Source organism: Zootermopsis nevadensis, unplaced genomic scaffold (genome assembly GCF_977971745.1).
Source record: "Zootermopsis nevadensis isolate Lab colony 2312 unplaced genomic scaffold, Znev_1.0 Znev_ptg000018l, whole genome shotgun sequence".
NCBI classification, from domain to species: Eukaryota; Metazoa; Arthropoda; class Insecta; order Blattodea; family Termopsidae; genus Zootermopsis; species Zootermopsis nevadensis.
The window spans coordinates 6,573,257-6,593,571 of record NW_028259150.1 but is presented as its reverse complement, the minus strand read 5'-3'; the positions used below and the strand labels follow the sequence as shown (position 1 = coordinate 6,593,571).

The 20,315-nt window shown below is 38.1% G+C and overlaps 1 protein-coding gene across 5 annotated transcripts in view; it reads right to left on the bottom strand.

Annotated features, from left to right (window-relative positions):
• LOC110832994 (uncharacterized) overlaps positions 1-20,315 on the bottom strand; it is a 116,510-nt gene that overhangs the window by 53,677 nt on the left and 42,518 nt on the right. For 2 of the 5 annotated variants that reach the window (XM_087351226.1, XM_087351229.1), the window contains exon 1: positions 8,155-9,074. The exons of 2 other annotated variants lie outside the window; for them this stretch is intronic. In XM_087351226.1, coding sequence (XP_087207352.1) covers positions 8,155-8,284 — 130 coding nt within the window. In that variant the 5' untranslated portion in view covers positions 8,285-9,074. Of the gene's footprint in view, positions 1-8,154; positions 9,075-20,315 lie in introns of those variants that run through there. One more of the 5 variants, XM_087351227.1, reaches the window with a different exon arrangement.

Genomic DNA, 20,315 nt, shown 5'->3' with positions numbered 1-20,315 from the left:
GCACGACAAAAGTATGTGTAGTTCGGAACAAGCTGATGTCGATACATGTCACTAAAAACCTCAAATATAATTAGTATCAACAGACAATTTGTTGTGCAGATGGTTGTAATATAATATATGAATACGTGTATTCAACTGACTTTGAGGATACTGTTTAACCTACTTATTAATAAGGAAAGATAAGCGTCGAGTACTACCATGTTAGTGTCACCGCCTCTTCAATTACCTCTGAAATAAGTGCTGATTTTTATGGGACAGATTCTGCGAAGCCCTGAATATCTGTCAGGCATTATGATAAAGCTAAATTGTGTGGTCTCGTATAGCAAATACGTTTACAGAAAATAAATTCCTATCTAAAATATTTTACACAGAGTGGCTTAGAATTGATGTCTCACACTTCGCGTTCGATATGCTTTCTCATCCTCAACGGAAAGTTGGAGGCGTTAATGATAAAAGACAAACGAAGTTCTTTGAATAGTATGTTCCAGAACTTCTAAGCTCTGCCAAAGATTGCTTCAAAATATATATTTCAAACTGTGAGTCAAAGATAAAACTAGAAGGTCAAAATGTCTACTCTTATATAAATTTAAGAATATTTTAGTGATATACTAGACACAAGCCACTTAAAACACATTCACAAGAATGTTATAATGTTATCTTCCGAACACTAAGAGGAAAAATAAAATACAATTAAACTTCATATTCTTGTATTAGATAGAGTGTTAAAATATATGTTCACGAGAAAATCATATTCTAAAATCTATGACAAAAATTATACAAAAATAAGTGATTGATTTAATACCTCTCGGCTTTCCCATTCAAAGGTCAAATTGCAAGTCACAGCAGCCGTCATTGTTCATGTTGTTGTTGTTATTGTTACCATTCGGCAGACACTTTACCTACATGCAATTAATATATTTACGACTGACATTTGTCATGCCCCAAATACTTTCTCAATCGTCTAACACATGGCCCAAAAGTTTACGTACAATGAAAATGGAACCGCAATTTTAATTAGTTCTAAAGGTATGCATATTATTGTGTTAGTAGTAGGTGCTACTATATTTATTATTCATTAGAGTACTTTTGGTCTACAAAAAGAGACGTTATTTAAGTCTTCAGTGCATTAAAGTTTATCCTTCAAGAAGGAAGAAGTAATTTGCAAGAGCCACACGTCATTCGCACGTCAGAATAACAAACACACAAACAGATACATATAGATCGTGTCTTTCAAACTAGTAAGATGTAGTAGAATTAACACCAAGCTGACGTAAAAAAGAGATATCTGACGAAATCTCACAACTACAAGTATGCATACCATCGCCATATGTTCTAACCACTTATCGATATACCATCGTACATATTTTTACCATCTATCCACCTTAATTCTGCATCGTGTTTCGCTCTAATTAAAGCGTAAAACTGAAAGTGAAACAACATGCAACAAAGACATCGAAACAAACAATTTATATTGGCGTGCAAAATGTCTTCTCCACGTACATGCACTAAGACTATTCATTACACCACAAATTAAATTAAAATTAAGAAGAGGATAAGCATCTCGTTCGTATTTCAGGAGGGTTCACTCAAGTTCTTTGAAGCGATAAGCCTAAATAGCTTTCTCCTGGCATAATACGAAAGGCATATTTAATATTCTAAGTGAACGAGAAACTGCAAATAAAATAAAACATTTGGAATAAAACGACAGAACATTTGAAACACTTCAACATCCATACGTAAATATCCAATGCTGTGACGTAATTTGTACGGTAACACTTTACAGCACAATGCTAAGTGGTAACTACATGTAACACCCGTTTTATCGTACAAAAGCTCCTGCACTTTACCCAAAAAATATATTTATATTTTTTTAATTTAATTATCGAGATGAAAGGCTATTACTTTCATAAAAACCATTAACCTGCTGAAGACACCGATTTTTTCTGGCGGTAGTTAACGAGATAAGTTCTAGGCTACACACACAAACTTACACTGCATACATACACACACGTCCATATGCATTCATACATGCATTGTATCACATCACATACATGTATGCATGTAAAAAGATGTCCTTGAGGAACTATTTTCTCGAGGCAGTGATACTGAATGAACTCATACATTATAAACTGACATCACTCATATTAGGCTACTCCTATATAAATCAAATCTAAAACTTCTTGACGATGGTGAAGAGTCAATTGAATAAAAATAACTCCTATATAAGTTGCTGCGTATATGAAAAAGTACACTCCGACACTATAACATCAAATGGAATGACACCGTTAATTATTAATAAAGCTGAGTTGTTACAAACCTTCTGCTATGATAAAATCGCTAATGACCAAAGAACTGCCATCATTCAGAAACATTACCACATCATGGCGAGAACAATTTATTAATTTTTTAATTAACATTTGTGTAAGCTGCGGACTATAACTAATTATGTGAATGCAAGCACAAAACCAATACACTGAAAACATTTACCAACGTATTTCACTGAATACCAATTAGATACCTTTAAAATTCGATTATACATTCTATAATAAATAGGACTTAATGTGGCTTAAAGGACACGTCATAATGTGTCACCTAGTCAATGACTCTGCTATTTCAAACGAAGTGAAATAGGTTTCTCAGATTACACTCTTTATTTAACAAAATAACATAAGCATTGTTGTACCATCACGCCCGGCTGTATTTAGGTGTGTCCTCTTAAACATTAAAAGTAACTGATGGATATTTACAAAACTTGGTACAAGTGTCATACCGTTGTATTCCATTACAGTTTTGTAATTTTAATTCCTTGTTAAAAATATTAATATGGCGGCTATGCAAAATCGTGGGTTGCTCATCCGAGAGGTTGGTATGCAACCAGCAAGACTCCACGGTTCAATAAACTAGAAGCCCAATAAGTGAACTTAAACAATACTTTATATACGAAGTGCGATCGCAAAGTTTCCAGACTGTGCGTATAAAAACCCGTACACTTATCTCAGGTATTAAATTCATCCATCACCCTCGAAGTAGTTCCCCTGGGAGTGAACACAACGATCCCAGCGCCGCTGCCAAGCCTGGAAATCTTTCTTTGTCAGCCTGTCAAGCACCATCTGCGATTCTGCCTGAATCTCTTCTATCGTCTCAAATCTCCTTCCCTTTAGCTGAATTTTCATCTTTGGGAAGAGGAAGAAGTCACACGGAGCTTAGAAAGGAAGTTGGGGTCGGTTCTTGCAAGATCTTTGAGCTCCTGACAAACGAGAAGTCGATTCTGCTTCTGGTCCTCAGACAGGATGCGTCGCATGTGGAGTTCTTCCTTTAGAATCAGCTGACAGGTCCCATAGCCTATCCCAACAATGTCGCACAAGTCGTTGATGGTACGATGTCGATCTTCGTGAATGGCCTGCCGAATCTTCGTAACATTTTCGGGCGTTGTGCTCGAAGATGGTCGTCCAGAACGCTCGTCATCATCGACAGAGGTTCGGCCATTTTTAAAACGTGAATTCCACACAAAAGTTTGTGCACGACCCATTGCGGACTCCCCAAATGCTTGCTTTAGCATTTCATAGGTTTCCGTAGCCGTTTTGGCGAGTCTTTGGCAAGAGATTCAGGCAGAATCGCAGATGGTGCTTGACAGGCTGACAAAGAAAGATTTCCAGGGATGCTTCCAGGCTTGGCAGCGGCGCTGGGATCGTTGTGTTCACTCCCAGGGGAACTACTTCGAGGGTGATGAATGAATTTAATACCTGAGATAAGTGTACGGGTTTTTATACGCGCAGTCTTGAAACTTTCCGATCGCACCTCGTATAAGCAACCTATCATTAGTTTTTAATAGTTTTAGATTTGCTTTTTTTACTAAAGGAGTAATAGGCAGCAAACCTACATAGCCTAGTTAAGATCAATGAGAAATACAAAATAACGAAGTACGTGCGGACAACATGATTACCACAAACAGAAGTACGCCTCCACAGTCGCGTTCATATTAAATTAAAATTAACTTGCTTCCGTAGGAAATCTATTTACTTTTCACGTTATGACTTACAAGCGAATCGTTGACGTCAGATTCGGAACGTTCGCTTCAAAAAAAAAATTGTTACGAAGAAATATATCTGAGTTAATGTACGATCTAAATATAACCCGAGAGGATTTTATTAATATCTCTGAGTTCTCTGAAAAGGGTTAAGGTAATGTAAGTAATATTTAACAAGCGCAAACACGTGCACTCAAAATTTAAATATTTGTAGGATTTGAGGTTTTCACGTCGGTGAGTTTGAAGATGGCTATCTGAAACGTCGGTAAACTTCTACCAGACTACAGGGTGCAACAACCCAGAAGACAGCCATCTTCTAAATACTTCCCTCTATCGATAATTACACCACATTTCGACTACCTGCAGTGTTCAAACATGTTAACACCGAACCAAATCCATTTTTGTCTGCATCGGTCCAAAAAACCATACATTCACGAAGTTCAAATTAAACGTAGTTAGTGTTTATTATAGGAACATTACGTTGGACATTATACAATGTGAGGTATAATTCAGAAACACGACGTTTCGGAGTTGACTTTACTTCCGTCTTTAGGTGACTGGTTGTAATAATACTGACACTATTATTATTATTATTAGTCATTTAAATTCAATTATTACTTTTATTAGTGACTACGGTCGGGATCGAGCCCAAGACCTTTCGAATGCTAAGTGTGTAAACTATTAGACCAATACAATAATGATTATTCCTATAATGAATGAATCAGCCACTGCGACAAGCCTTTATAGAATCTTTATTAATGTTCATATGAAACAGCTCACTGTACCATCAATCTTAAATAACAAAATATTAAAAACATTCTGATATATGTTACATCTTTTGCCTGAACAATTTTTCTATGTGGTACATGTATTTTTGTAATATTATCTGTGCATTTATTTAGCTATACCAACAAAACAATTTACTGTCAGGTGCTGTAAATTAATTTTTCAGCAACAGATTTTTATCTGTAACATACAGGCATCACAAGCAACATGGCAAAGGACGATTCATACATTCGCAAGTTGGCTTTCTATGATATCTCTGTTTCTACGAGTGTGACCATCACACACTACAAAGAGTGAAACTAGCTGATCGCATGCCTTCCTCCCTACGCTCTGCAGTTACGGCTAACTGCAGAGTCCTGTGTCCTCACAGGCCAACAAGCAGAGAAAGCACTCGGCCAATACGACGAAGAAACACAGTATCTTATAACTCATACAGCAGAGCCTTTTCTTTCATAATTTGTAAACAAGTGACGTGACAATTGCACGAAGACAAAACTTAAGTGCAGCAGAAACACGCTGTCATTATAACGGCACTAATAAGAAGCTACTATAGGAGCAAGGTGCAAGCGAAACACCTTCCGGGGTCCTTGATTGCTGTTACTCTGTCCTCATGCAAGGATGTTCTGTTCGAAAGGTGAAACAAAGTTCTACGTGTATGACTATTACTGACAGAACAATTAAACTCCATGGTAAGGGTAAAACTGTTCGCCGTACTTGAACACAGTCAGTGCAGGAAGAGCTTAAGGCACACCTAGTTCTTTGGAGAGATTTAAGGTTTTAACGGCATCGAGTATTTTGGGATGTTGCGCCCTGGTATCTGGCAGAAGTTTACCGACGTTTCAGACGTGCTGTCTCCATCATCAGGGAGATCATCACCCTGATTAAGGCGACGGTTAAGCATCTCTGATACGTCCGTAAAATTATACACTACACGGCGCAAGAACGCTGAAGACAGTCATCTTTATACCTCGTTGTTTGTTTCTCAGTTTACTTAACCTTACGTGGTACACAAAGTTCTATATTTTTAAATATACGTTCATGTAATGCGTCACGAATCTGTTTCTCTTATTTGAATGTAAAAGCTGTCGGACTAACATTAAACCCCAAAGCGTTAGTGCTCAATCTTTTACACAAACTATAATTTAAATCAGCCAAGTTTTTTGTGGGCACGAAACGTGCAATGCCCCCCATAGTAGGCTACTGGTTCACTCACAAGAACACATAAAATTAGGCAGTAAGCAAGAAGACAGTCAATCAAGACAATGCATCTGTTCGGTCACGAGTAGACTTCTTTGGGGGGGGGGGGGGGTCAACTTAACGTTTTCAGAACAATGGCAGTAAACTATAAAAATCTTGTTACTGCTATGGAATTATTAAACATAACAAAATGCCTGGTTGAATATAATGAACATGTTAATTGCAAGTCTATTAGTGGGACTATTCGCAGCTACAAAAATTAGCCACAATTAAATGTTCACAGAAAATTACTAAGAATGTCAGAGCTGCTTCGACAATCCAGGACTGTGCGCCGTGAAATCGGAAGTAAATGCGTTTCGGTCCCTCCTGACAAAATTAATTCGAAGTAAAACCTAGTTCACTTTAGGCGTTCCTTCCCTGATTACACATAATTATAGGCTAATTTATTTCTCATTTCGTGCAGAATGATCCACAATTTCAACGAAATTAACTTACATTTAAATTAATCTCAGCATTTCACAACGCTTTTCCAATCCTTGCAATACACATTTCAGATCAGAGAAAATTTTAACAGATTAACTACAATGCAGGAAGGAGAAATAAAACACAAATGGCCATCTTCTGGCATGTTACGCAATGCAGTCCTGCAGAAACTGACAATACAATTCAACCAATTCAAGAATTCAAAGAAATTCAGGTAATATAGCCTATCAAATGGCATAGCATGTGATATCAATAATAAGCAAAACTAGCCATAAAAGAACCGACTACGCAGTCAGACTTAAATAGCTGAACAACGCGTTATTTATTCAGATGAATCAACATTGGATGTTTACAACCAATCAGCAACGCGTTTTAAAACACAACACTATACCCTGGTCTCTGTTTGCATTCCATTTACAAGGCAAGCTGGAAATATGTTAACTTCAAATTACAAATAATTATCTACTTAGCCTAGAAATTATACCTTATTTCTACAATAAACGCCTGTTAAAATATGACGTAAAATGGCTTGAGCATTACATACAACCGAATACGAGGATTTCTTTGCCGTCTCAAAAGTAACACGGACACAAACAAGACGGGAGGCAGTTTAGGGTACTGCATTCCTTACCAATAAGAGGGTTTTTACAGGTAATCGGAAAAGCCTAATGCTACATATTTCGTAAAGGAAACTCGAGACAAACAAAGATGATTACAGGTCCATTATACACGATTATTCATAATTCCCTGACACATCACAAAAAATCGCTAGACTTGAATGGTGCAATGGATTGTAACATACGACATGCCATGGAAGGATACTTTATTGAAAAATCTGACAAAGTGGAGATTAAGTTCGAAATAAATGCGACCGTATGCAAAGCAATGATTCTCTTTTTTTAAGAACACAGTTACAGTAATGGAAACAATTCGAACCGAAAAGGAAAATTATCAATGAAATTTACGCAACCTCCACTTCCGTTGCGCTAATTAATTTCAACATAGGTCGATGTCATATTATTTCAGTTTCCCTCTACATTATTCTTTATATGATGCATGTCAATTTCGCTGTCCTTTTCGGTGTTTTATGCGGCCCGAATTACTTCTACATTATACACGACAAGCGGTCCCAGTTTTAATAACTGTAAAATAATGACCTCTGTAAAGCTATTTTGTAACACAGAAATGTGGTATGAATGAAATTCGATTTTATGTGCGCGTTCGGGGAAACGGGGAGAACGAGAAATATATCTTAATCTTAAGTCTGAAATCAGTAAAATTATGAGGCTATGATTGTGTTAGCCTCGGAATCCAGTCGCCTACTTTGTATTTTAACAAATGATATTTTTTTCTGTAGACAGAACGGAATTTCTATACACCAAAAGATACTTTTAAAAAAACTTTGAATTAAAAATCATTAAGTTCCTAACAACGAGGTCGTCATGGTCAGAGATAGGAGAATCAAATTTGATTAACATACGTTACTGAGAGGAACACAAACGCTTAAATACTATGAATCAATAATGACGATGGTATTTATTTCCAATCATTTCCATAGCTGATAAATTCATAAACTCTTTCCTGCAAACAATAATAAATATTGCACACGTAGAAAATAATATAAACAAGAAATAAGTTAGGGGCTATAATAAAAGTCAGACCTGGCGTAGGATGTGGAAGACGCCGGGCGTCGATAACTAGACGCTGGCCGCCGGCGATGGACGTCCTGTCCGTGGAATCCGTGTTACCGCCACCACCACTGTCCTCTGGAAGGCTCCACGTGTACTCCATGCCACCAGTTACTTAATGTTCAAATGTTCCTCACTATCTACAAACCAGTGGCTGTTGATGCGCTCATAACACAGCTACAAATTGCGTAACCTTAGCAACGTTACCGAAAAGAGCACCGGAAACCTAGAGAACCCCATTTCCCACCAACCACAGTTTATTCTGTACACCCACAGCAACGATGTCACTTTCGCGAGTCTTCACTATTTAAGATAAATTTCCACTGCCTTAAAGATCGAAGGCACTTTACGACGATGTCTGACAAATGTATTGAGTTCGAAAACAATGGGCGCATTTACTACTGCTGTGTATGATAGTCTTACAGGGCAAAGGAAGTGTTCTTGTGATTACAGCTTACGAACAGCCATTTCATGCCTCCAGCTCACCGCCGTTAACAGCCAGTGAAAGAGTTTCTCGAACACCTGCACATAACGTCGTTGTAAAGCCTTCAGTCCAAGTCTATCATACAATACCAACACCAACTCTGATTAGACTTCAGATTTTGTCGTCTTTTTCAGAATAAAACTCTCAAATTCGAAGAGGTCGAAACAAGAGTATAAGAAACATTATTAATTAAGAAAGCAGGATTTATTGTAATGCTAAAATATCTCCACTGGCCAATGAACAGTTTAGAAATCAACATTTTGCGAAGTACGCCCTTTTCACAGACCATTTGTGGGGAAAAGACACAAATTTTCAGCAACATTACCACTATAAACCATTCTACACACTGTTCGATTAATTCTTCATTTCATAATGTCTCTTGTTGCTCAGGAAGAACTGTGCAGCCCGCCTAATAAAAAATATTAATTATTCTTTTAATAAGCATAAAAGCCTCCATTAAATAGATATTCCAACACATTTAGTACTGCAAAAAATCATCAACTTTGTATACAAGACCCGTATTCATCATAAATGTAAGCTGACTTGAATATGAAATGCACCGCCTAAAAAGTATTTTAAACGCAGTACTTCAAATTTAAAGATGGTTTTATTTGAAACTCTACAATTTTGGTTTTGTAGCGATCTGCATCAAAAATTATTTCGAAAAAGCATTTCTGGAATAACGTTAACAATATCGATATACGGAACTTAAATGATGCATTTATCTGAACGTTACATCTGTTTAAACTACATCACTGTTAGCAGATTAGTGCACAAAAGCAACTTTATAATTCACTCTCTCCATATATATATATATAGGCCTAGACTTATTACATGCTTCACATAATTTAAACTTTCAGCTGTGTACTTGATACAATGTGAACAAAGCGAGAAATAGGAAACATAAAATTTCAGTCATTATTCACGAGTGTTTTAACACGACCATTACAGCCGGTATTTTATTATAAACACGAAATACTAAATTGACAATTCTGTTATACTTATTGCCTGTTACGACTTTCAGAGACCTACTTGCTTTGCTGATAGTAGTGTAGGCAAATTATCGCTCAAAATGTCTGCATATCGTTAACAGAAGGATAACTCGATTGTTACAACTGCACTTATTATAGATCCTCACAACAGTGATTACAATGTCATAAATTAAAAATTAATATCAGGACAGCCGCTGAATATTACATTAGACACTGAGAAAATCTATGCGGCATTCTTTAAACATCATATTACGGGGGAAAATGGGGTGTTTACTGGGTACATGTGATATTGTAATTACTGAAACTGCACACTGAATTGCACACAAAGACGTGAAATAATACGTGTCAAACAAATAATTTTCCACATCAGCTAGGTCTTCGGAGTGTTTCACGAAATCAATATTGTTAATAGCACCTCACCAATACATCACTTACTGCAGATCACTACATGCTGCGCGTAGAGACCAACGGCTACTGACATACGAAGGCTATATTGCACTATTTTCTTGTTAGGAAAAGTTACACTAGTCCTTTTCTTTGCACAGGTAAGAGAAGAGGCGTTACTTTACTTACACCATTTCCACTCACCGCCAGAGGCGCTAGTTATGTACTGATCTCACTCATTTCATTCAACCTATTCTCTCTCCTGCACTGTGCCTCTGAAGTTCGCACGCTCTGCAGTGATGAGAACCAATCACAAAACGCCTAACAGAAAGTCGACCAATAACACGCCATCTGACAATAACTTTACATTTTCTGTGAAAGGTTTTGCTTTTTAATTTCTGATACGGCGGTACGTACATGGCCGAGCAGATAGCAACTAAAAATTATATTACACATTTTAATGGGTGTTCAAGTGCGCAAAAGTGATGATTTTATATACTGTAAGACCAATTATTATTATTCAGTGTTCTGTCTGACGACAGGTCCATTGCTGTGCCCAAAAAGAGCTCTCCAGTTTTCCCTATTCTCAGCTTCTCGTTTTAATTCCTGGAATTTCATCTTCTTTCCTTGTTTCAGATCGTCGGTTAGCTGTATCACGACCAATTATATCATAAAAAAAATATATAAGGGCTGAACTACATACATAATATAACGTTAATAAATCGACATGTAGTTATTACAGATTGTTACATTCGGTGAACTGTAAAAGACTGACTGTGGCCTATACAAAAGCTATGCCAACATCCACCTAGAGCTACTGAGTAAAAACGAAAGAAATTAGAGAACTGGTACCTCAAAAACCCAGGGGCATCACGTCACCGCATCAGCAAACTTGTTGCATTATAAATATAATTTTTAAAAATAAAAATGGATGACCTGTATTAAGACTTTGTCGCTATAATATATACTATTTCTATGTATTTGGTGATGCAGTATCACCTGCAAAGACTTAGTTGAATGCCATATCAGAATCCTCAAACGTGGGTCACGAAATATCTGATGGAAGAGGTCACGGACTGTTTAAATGTAAGCCTAATGTCAGTACTCAGTACAACCAAACGACCCTAAGAGATTTCCAGTTTCCTGCCGAGAGTGGAACCAGAGTTTCCTAGTTTAAATATTAGATCCAGTATCGCTGAGTTAGACTTGCTCTGTCAATGCAATAATCACAATACAGAATGCATAATTATAGGTCTACTCACAGACACAGTAATATAAACGCTTACTATTTCATCACTTTAGCGCATATTAATTAAATTACACAAGTTAAAATGGTAACACGTTTCGGAATTGGTTAGCCATCACAACAGCATCAACCAAGTATACAAATGAGATTCATCTTTTCCATGTCTGTATTTGAGTACAATAAGCAGCGATATAACACAATTAAAATGTACTCACGACCAGTCATTAATGTCCATAGTACCGCGGAAAATATCAACGTAAAGATCTGTGATGTTTCCACACTCAGGTTATTTGACTACGCTGTTTCAACTGCAGATGCTACATTTTGGCAACAGATAACAGACTAGTCACGAACAATGAGAAGGTAATAATTTAGTAGAAAGGGATCATGGCCTATTTCGAAGTACTATCTCATCATTCAGTTGGAAAGAATGAGGAAACTCGCACAAAACTTCAGTAAGGAGTCAGAAGTACCGGTTTCGAACCGGGTACCTTCAGCACACAAGCCTGCATCGCTACTGCTATATTAACCTTTTCGTGGAGGGCCACGGAGATTCTTCGCCCAACCGTGGTAAAGGAAATCAGTCAACGTCTCTTTAATCGGCGTAAATGTGAATGAGTTCGAAGCAGCAGAACGTCCTTTGGTTGAAGCCACATTTCCGTTTTCACACTGGTAATTCTAAACAAAAATACTGCATGATGCACGAATCTCTGATTTAATTTGGGTCATAAATTAAAAAAAAGGCATATTACGAGATTCAAACCGTTACCTTTCGAATGGAAGTCCAAGCGTTATAAATAGACTTCTTGATTGTTACTAGCGGTAACTACACGAAAAAAACCCTGATGCTTTCACTTTACCCAAGACCAGCGTCGCTAACTAGAGTGAAGACGGTCTAATGCTGCAGCATTTGCTTAGAAACTGCTCATATAGTGCAAACAAGGTACGCTGTTAGCTATGAGCATGACTTTAACCTTGGTGATTTCTGCTGGAATCCTAACCTGCAGCACGTGTAAGCTACGGTTCCATCACTGCAAATCCTATGTGAGACACGTACCACGCATGGCGGACAAATTCGTACGAAAGTTTGGTATGAATACACGGAAAGGAGATACCTGCTGTGAGGATAATATTATAACTAAAAATATGGTGTGGAGGTGCGAACTGTATTCAAATGGCAAATGACAGTGTCCAGTGGTGGTTAATTGCCATCTTCACTGAGAATGTTCGCATGTAAGTGCAATGTTTTCCGAAATGGTGGATAATTCGACCCGGAAAAGCGAGATTGAAAACTGAATTCTAGCCGTGAAAACCGAAAGACAAGAATTAGATCGATAGTTAAACCCGCCAATGTATGTCAGCGGAGCTGAAAGTCGCTCATAAAATCAGAGGCTCAGTAAATAAGGCCATTAAGGCGGAGCGGATGAACAAAACCTTTTGAACCCGCGTCTCAACGCAAAAATCTAAGAACCCGCTCTTAAATCAAGATACAAATGTGGGTCCGTATTAGGGCTCAGAAATTCGGGAATATATCAGCAAAATTGTTCTCCTTGTAGCCGTAAATGAAACAGAGCATATTTAAGATACTTAAGTCTCTCTCCCGTTCATGGTCGAAATATACAAAGCAATTTGTCGACAGGAAGGTCATTTTGTGGCATTACGGCATCCGAGGGGGGAAAAAGTTTTCGTGTGCACTGTAAATCACATATATTATTCAAAATTCCACAGCCATCATTTATACGCTCTAATGAATCGGCAACAAACGATTAACTACTCGGAAAACATATCTGTGGTGTACCGATAAAAGGAAATGTAAATATTACCTCTGTTTCGGAGTAGTATCATTACAACACGCACTGAGGTAATCGCCGCGTCGTGGTGACTGGAAACGACAAAAGCTATGTTTTATACTTAAGTAATTAGAACCGCCATATTTGCCCGAATATGAGGAAGACATATTTTCTACGAAGTGCCTTTCGAACAAGCCAATGTCAACTAATTGCGAACGTCCATACTAACGTCTAAAATAAATTCCATGTAACAATAAAATAATTTCAAGAAATTCTTCATGCAGCGACAGACTTTACCATATTCAGAAATTATTCAGTAGGCCTATATTTCGTACAAGTGATGTGAAATTACTTTCTTCAAAATAAAGATTCAAATCTGAGGCGCTCCCAGGAGCGGAGAGTTCATGTTAACCGTGTTAGCCCGGCTAACACTTTGAGAAGCTAGAAACGAAATGTCTTCCGTCTTACTCTCGTGGTTCAGAGATACCTCATACGCTGGGGCACAGCAGAACCGATCACATCGAATCCATCGTTAGCGACTCAACCAGCCAGTTGAGGCTTACGTTCGCCGATTATACCTGGCTAATTGGAACTGGCTACCCATGCATTTTATCGGATCGGCTCTGCTGTATCCCAGTGTATGGAGTACCATCGAACCATGAGAGTACCAGGAAGATAATTTTTATTCTTAGTTTTTCAAAGTGTTAACATGAACGCTCCGCGCCCAATGGACAGCAGGCAAGTTGAAAGAAATTCAGGGCTGGCCTAGATGCAGTGGCGAAATGGAAAATCACTGTCAAAAATCGATTCCTGGGCGTCCGACATGCAGGCTGATTGAGATCGGCTCAGACCGACTGTGATAACATCCTGTCTTCTACCCAATCGGTACCACGGGCTCTTTCACCGGGGATAAAAGGGCCAGAGCGTAAGCGTGTATGTATTATGTTCGTATGTCTGCGCATGTGCGTCATATGACTTTCACTGATTGAGACGACCGCAGCAGCGACAACGCTCTAGACCAGGGGTTCTCACCCTTTTTCGCTGGCGTACCACTAATTCTAATTTAACACATTAAAGGTACCACTAACTAAATGCATTTAGGTAAAACCTACTTATGTTAATATCATATTTTAATTTTCTTACGTAGTTCGCGTACCACTCAACACTGGCTCCCGAAACCACCAGTGGTACGCATACCATAGGTTGAGAAACGCTGCTTTAAACTATACTTCGGGCGGTACCTTGTTCGAATACCGGCTCCGGTCCAGCTCCACCTGTGGAGTGGCATTCGTCTCAAAACTGAGGAAACACTTAGATCCTAAATATATTCAGAAAACATTTGTATTTATCCCACTTCTTTGTGCCTCAAAAAATAACTTAACCCTTTCAGTCAACTGCATTAAACAGTGGCCTAATACCGAAATAAGTCTGCATATGAGATTTCAGGTTCTCATGGCTATGGCGATGTTCTGGGTTGTGACACCGAAACGTCGGTATCTACCCACAAAACCACACGGCGTCACAACCCAGAAGAACAATACTGTCAGCTAAATGTATAAATTACGTAGGCCTAGGAATACGCCTATTTTAGACAACGAAACAAATATTTGACTTTAATGCAGAATGCTGATACGGCCTAAATTAACTTTATCCCATCTGTTTTCTGAAGGAAGCGCTAATATACAATGCCAAATAAATATGTTTACGGAAAAGCGGCAGAGACACGCAGACGGTCAGCCGGAACCCTCAAATTTAGGCCGGATTCCAACGGGGGGAAACAACTTTACTCGAGCAGGACTCAAATGAGATTAATAACACTCTTTTCATGCCACAGCAAATCTAAATACTCACACTCAGTAGCACAAATCATTCTCAGTTCAATATCATATCGAGCTACGTCATTGTTATTACCCTCGCAGACATCTGACTACTTAAACGATCAATTTCGAGGCCTTATCGCAGCAACCACGTGCACATTTCGCATGCAACGAGAAAAGTCATTGTTACTTATCAACAAAAAATATACAGAGTATGTGCCTGTTCCACCTATTACGTTGACCATTAACCCCCCCCCCCCCTCACCACAACTATTTATTGCCTTGCAAAAGGCGAAACCTACATAATAACTATTATTAAGAATCAGCATAATGGTGACCAATAGCCTAGCATTTGTTTGTACACGTGTCCAGAGGCTTGAAACACTCTCCACGGAACGGTTTCCAAATTACAATTCTGTACTACTTCAAAATGTACACAATTAATCAAAGCAAATAAATTTTATAACCGAACAGTAGATTTATCAGTTCATCTTTCGACTTTCGGAAAGAAAACTGCAGCAATTTATTCGTATTTTTGTATCAAATTCCGCCACCTACGAAGCAATACTTCCAATTAAATTTAGTATTTAGTGTCCGTATTATTTATAAGTTGTCGAAATAATTTGATTTTGGTCCATACTGACACAATTAAATCCGTTTTCCACAAAATTCAGATTTGACTACACCAGTTTCCTAAAAAAATTGCTCATTCTATAAGAAATTTGTATTTAGTATACTCTAAATGCTATCAAGACCTGCAATAATTATTTGAAACACCTTTATTATATTTTAACGAAACACAAAAATATTTTATGCCTCTACGAAATGCCAGAATTGCGCCAAAAACGAAGAATAACAGTCCCGGTCTCTCAGTTCGAACTTGTAACTGGGAGAGACGTTTACCGCCTGCAGCCATTCCGAAGGCCGTCTTCCGATATTTCCGTCGACAATGTTTCCAAGCCCACTGTGATTAATCTCACGGATATCAACAACACAGAACACAATAAAATGAGTCCTTAAGGATGCTGTTATTACAAAGCTTATCTCTATAAAAACAAGTGTCAGGTCTGTGACATACCGTGATAGTCTCCTAGTTTTACGTTGTTGTCAACGAAGTGCACACAAACCTAAGCGGACCATTCACATCGTAACATGCCCACTGTCTCCATTTGAGTACAACGCGTGTTTCGAGAAAGCCAATCCTATCTTTCAGTGATTTTTGGTCGACCAAAACGGACTGGAGACCAAATGGCAGAATGCTTGTCCTCACTCACTATTTCCGGACAGTCTGAAATTTGAGTTTCTGCATGCGACGAAAAAACGTCGATGTGATAGGTCCATATGTACACACAAACCTATACTCCGCCCTTAATATTAAGGACCAAGTTCCAATTTCATAACAGCAATAGGTAAAATTATAATAATAAAATCTTCAAGTTTTTAAACAAAATACAGAAAGATAATATAATTATAGCAAGAATTATCAGTATTTAATCTAATATAAAATTCTTCATTAATTTCATTATGATTTGCTTAGCCCATTGCCCTTCTCAGACTCGATATCAGAGACCAATTCTCGTGAGACTCCATTTGTACGTAAAACCGTTTGAGATTTCCTCTCATCAAGATTACGAACATGAAGGTCATTCAAACATGTGAGATGTAAACAGACTAGCGCCATTCTAATGGAGATTCTTGAAGATTTCTATGGTGGCAGGGGTTTGAAAATTATGCAATATTTATTGTGATATATTTAAGAATGTGAAATAACAACATGGCTCTCGCCAGCGCCGAAGTATTTCAGTTTCTATGGGAATAACTAATAGATAAATTATCATAAGTCAACATAAAATGTGAAGTATGTAGGCCTTTGGTTTCGTGTAAACTCAGTAGTATTCCTACGAGTGGCAGACATTTTACTATTCTCCTACTTGCTTTTATTTTTTGAAGTCATCTTCTGTTGGTTTTTTTGTTTGTTTGTTATTAGTATTTCGACTGGTTTGATGTGGTCCTCCATTTACGCCTATCTCTTCTGTTGGTACACGTATATTAAATCATAAATTCTAATGTTCAAAAAGGATAAACAGCTCGAGAAATTACGGGAGACGTTTCTTTCACTCATCCACAACAATAAATATTCGATCTATAAGGATTAGTGATTTTGAACGAGATATCTCGTATGTAGTACGACACGGACAAACACCTAAGACGGTATAAAGAACCGCGCCAACGACGGATGATTTTAAAACCTGCGTTTCCCGATTGTGTTCGTCATGCGCTTCTGAAGCCGCCGAATTTAAGAGGGATGACTCATTTTATTCCTGAAGCATGACAACGGTCGTGATCATGTAATGTTTTACGTCACACGACCTCAAAACCACTTTTAAAATTCTCATACGGCCTTGTCAGATTATTATATCATTCGAAGCGTAAAAGACTAACAATCGCACAAACAAAATTATTCTAGTTGATTCGCACACACCAATGTTCTAAGATATTTTCATGTTTAAAAGGATAGATGAGTTTGTTGCCAGGATATCAATGCGTGTCTTCCTCCTCGAACCAACCACGAAACATTTTATTTCATAACAAGTAATAATACTAAAACGACGGCCATGCGAACTTCAGAGTTGGAAGAAAGACTAACGACATTTAATACAGGATCCCCGAACAGAAAATGCTCATGTTAATGAAAAATCTCTACAATTTTCCTAAAATCTCAGAATTGTGCAAGCATGCCTACTCATATACTTAGATCCACAGAGATAACAATCATCCACGACCCGATAACATTAAAAATACTGTCATTCCACACATACGTAAAGGTATGCATACCATAAATAAATCCTACTAATATAAATAACTCTGTAACTTGTTTTGCGTTTATTGTTTAACGCGAAAAACACACTAATTACTTTCTTAGACTGATCACGTTGTTCAAAGATATTATATTAACCATAAATTCAATATATAAAATGACATGGGACGATTAAAATAAATGCAGGTACGGATTTGGGAGCAGGCTGTCGTGAATTATGTAATAAAAATCCAGATATTCGAGTGAAGAAATTTTGGAAAATGACAAAAGGAAACCTTATAGGTACAACCAGGAACAAGACGATTCAACCTAGGTCCCACTGGGTACAAGGCTCAACGGACCCACAGCGCGGTGGCAACAATTAACAATGTTGCCCCTGCCGGGACACAAACTCCGTCATCCGGCCCGTAGCCAGTCACTTCATTGACTGAGCTATCTCGCTCTTGTTAAATCATACAGTATTTGTCAACTGCAGAACACAGTGCTACATGTGCCCAAGTTCAGGGGGGCACAGAACACAGACCTGTACAGATCGTGAGAGTTTTCGCGCATGTAGGCCTAAGCGCGCGCGCACACACACACATATTCAACATAAATGCGTGTGTATTAAGAGTTGATAGTGCAGTAATTCATATCCAACCACCCCATTCATCCAATTTCTCAACCCACCCCTTTCATTATGATCCCCCCATGATACATCCTGTTGACAGACAGCTGCGCAACGATCACGCGCTCGAACCATTTATATTTCAAAAAGGGGGGGAGATGGGAAGGGGAGGATACGGTAGTCTTGTATGGAAGGTTGATTTTTGGAGGAAAAAATAATGTAACACCTGCTGCACGCAAATTAGGGATCCATCCCTCTCGAACTTTCCCAGCTTTTAATTTGTCCCTCCCTGTAGGACTTAGTACCCTTTCACATTCAGCACCGTTTTACGTTTACTCCGTAATTCCAGAAACGAACACTGACCTAAAATACAGTAATGTTTTCTTCAGAGTAATCTCACAGTTAAGCGTGGCGATAAAGGAATAACTGTTTGATTCAAAGGCCGATTCATTGGCATAAGTCAATTCAACTGTCAAAATAATAACGTGAATGTAAAATTTGAAATTTCACATCCTCGAGGACGAGGGTCCTCTGTTATGCTGCTGGTAACATGATTTAAAAAAGCACCTGATTGCAAACCGAAAGCCAATCGCCCGTACCGTCAAAAAACACGCTACCATGTGAACTACCCCGAACGACGTCAAGAACACTAACTTTTATGAGACTTGTGAATCAGCAGCGAAGACAGCGAAAAATAAAATTGTGTATTAAAAAGAATTAGTGGAGTTTCAATACCTAATATTTTGGCCCGGAATATATAAGAGGGTCCACAGTCATTGTGCAAAAGCAGAAACGAATCGGAGCGTTTCAGTCGACAGGATACCCTCCTAAAGGGTGATTAATTCGCCGCCACAATTTCAGAAACAAACACAGAAGAAAGAGTACTCTGGGTGGTCATCAAAGTATCTTCGAGTCTCTGTTGCACAAGCAACAGTACCAATGTCCAACCCAAACACGTCAGAACGAAGGAGGGAAATTATTATAAGGTCGATTAATAGCGAATTTCCTCATCCATCTCATCTTATATTCTATCCTTATTATTAAACCGATTAATTTCAATGAACAGCGTGTTACGTAGGAGTTATATTTGACCGGTAAGAAGAAAAATATAAACAACTAGTGTGGACTAACAAGTACTAAACATCATCAAAATCCTTCAAGTAGTTTCGTACATTAAACACACGGAGAGAGACACAAAAACGGCTTCATAATTATGCCTTCGTTTAAAGCATTAAAACTTCGCGATGCAGCAATACTTAACAACGACGTAATTAAATCGACAAGAAAAAAGTTTCTATTATTTTGAACATTTCAATCCATGCAACGAGTTCTGCAAAGCATAACGTTTGTCAGGAATGTGAGCCTTGTGTGCCGCTTGGCAGGTAATTAAAACGAGCTCCTGAAGAAAGAAGTATAACAATCTACGCAGACATTGGGCGCTGCCCGCCACTGAGAAGTGTCGTACCTTCCAGATGTGAAAAACAAGTAAACCTGCTACTATCCTTAGTTCCAATTCAGCGTGAAATTCACACTGGTTTTATAGAATCGCTTCTTACTGAAACATAACTTGAACTAAGCTGTAAGTTACAGTACAGCTGGTTCTCTCCTTAGTTAAATTCCTAAATTTCTTTAAAGTCGATGAAGGAGGATCCTTGAAAAGCCAACAGTCCTTCAGCTAGTAAAAAATGTCTTCGCCTGGTGTTTACATCACTACTGGCCCATATTTTGAGCCAGACAAATTAAGTGCACGTCCTCACATCGCACCTCTTCACGACTAAAAATGTATTTCTCATCTTTCCCAAGCATGTGATTTTTTTCACCATAATAATATTTGGTTAACTTAAGAACACATTTTGAAGTTCCTCATTATTTAATTTTCCCACCCTCCTGTTACTACACCCTATCAGATCGAAATACTTTCATCAGATATATTTAATTTTATTTTATTTTTAATTCTGTTCTGTAAGACAAACGTAGCTAGTTATGAGCCACCATC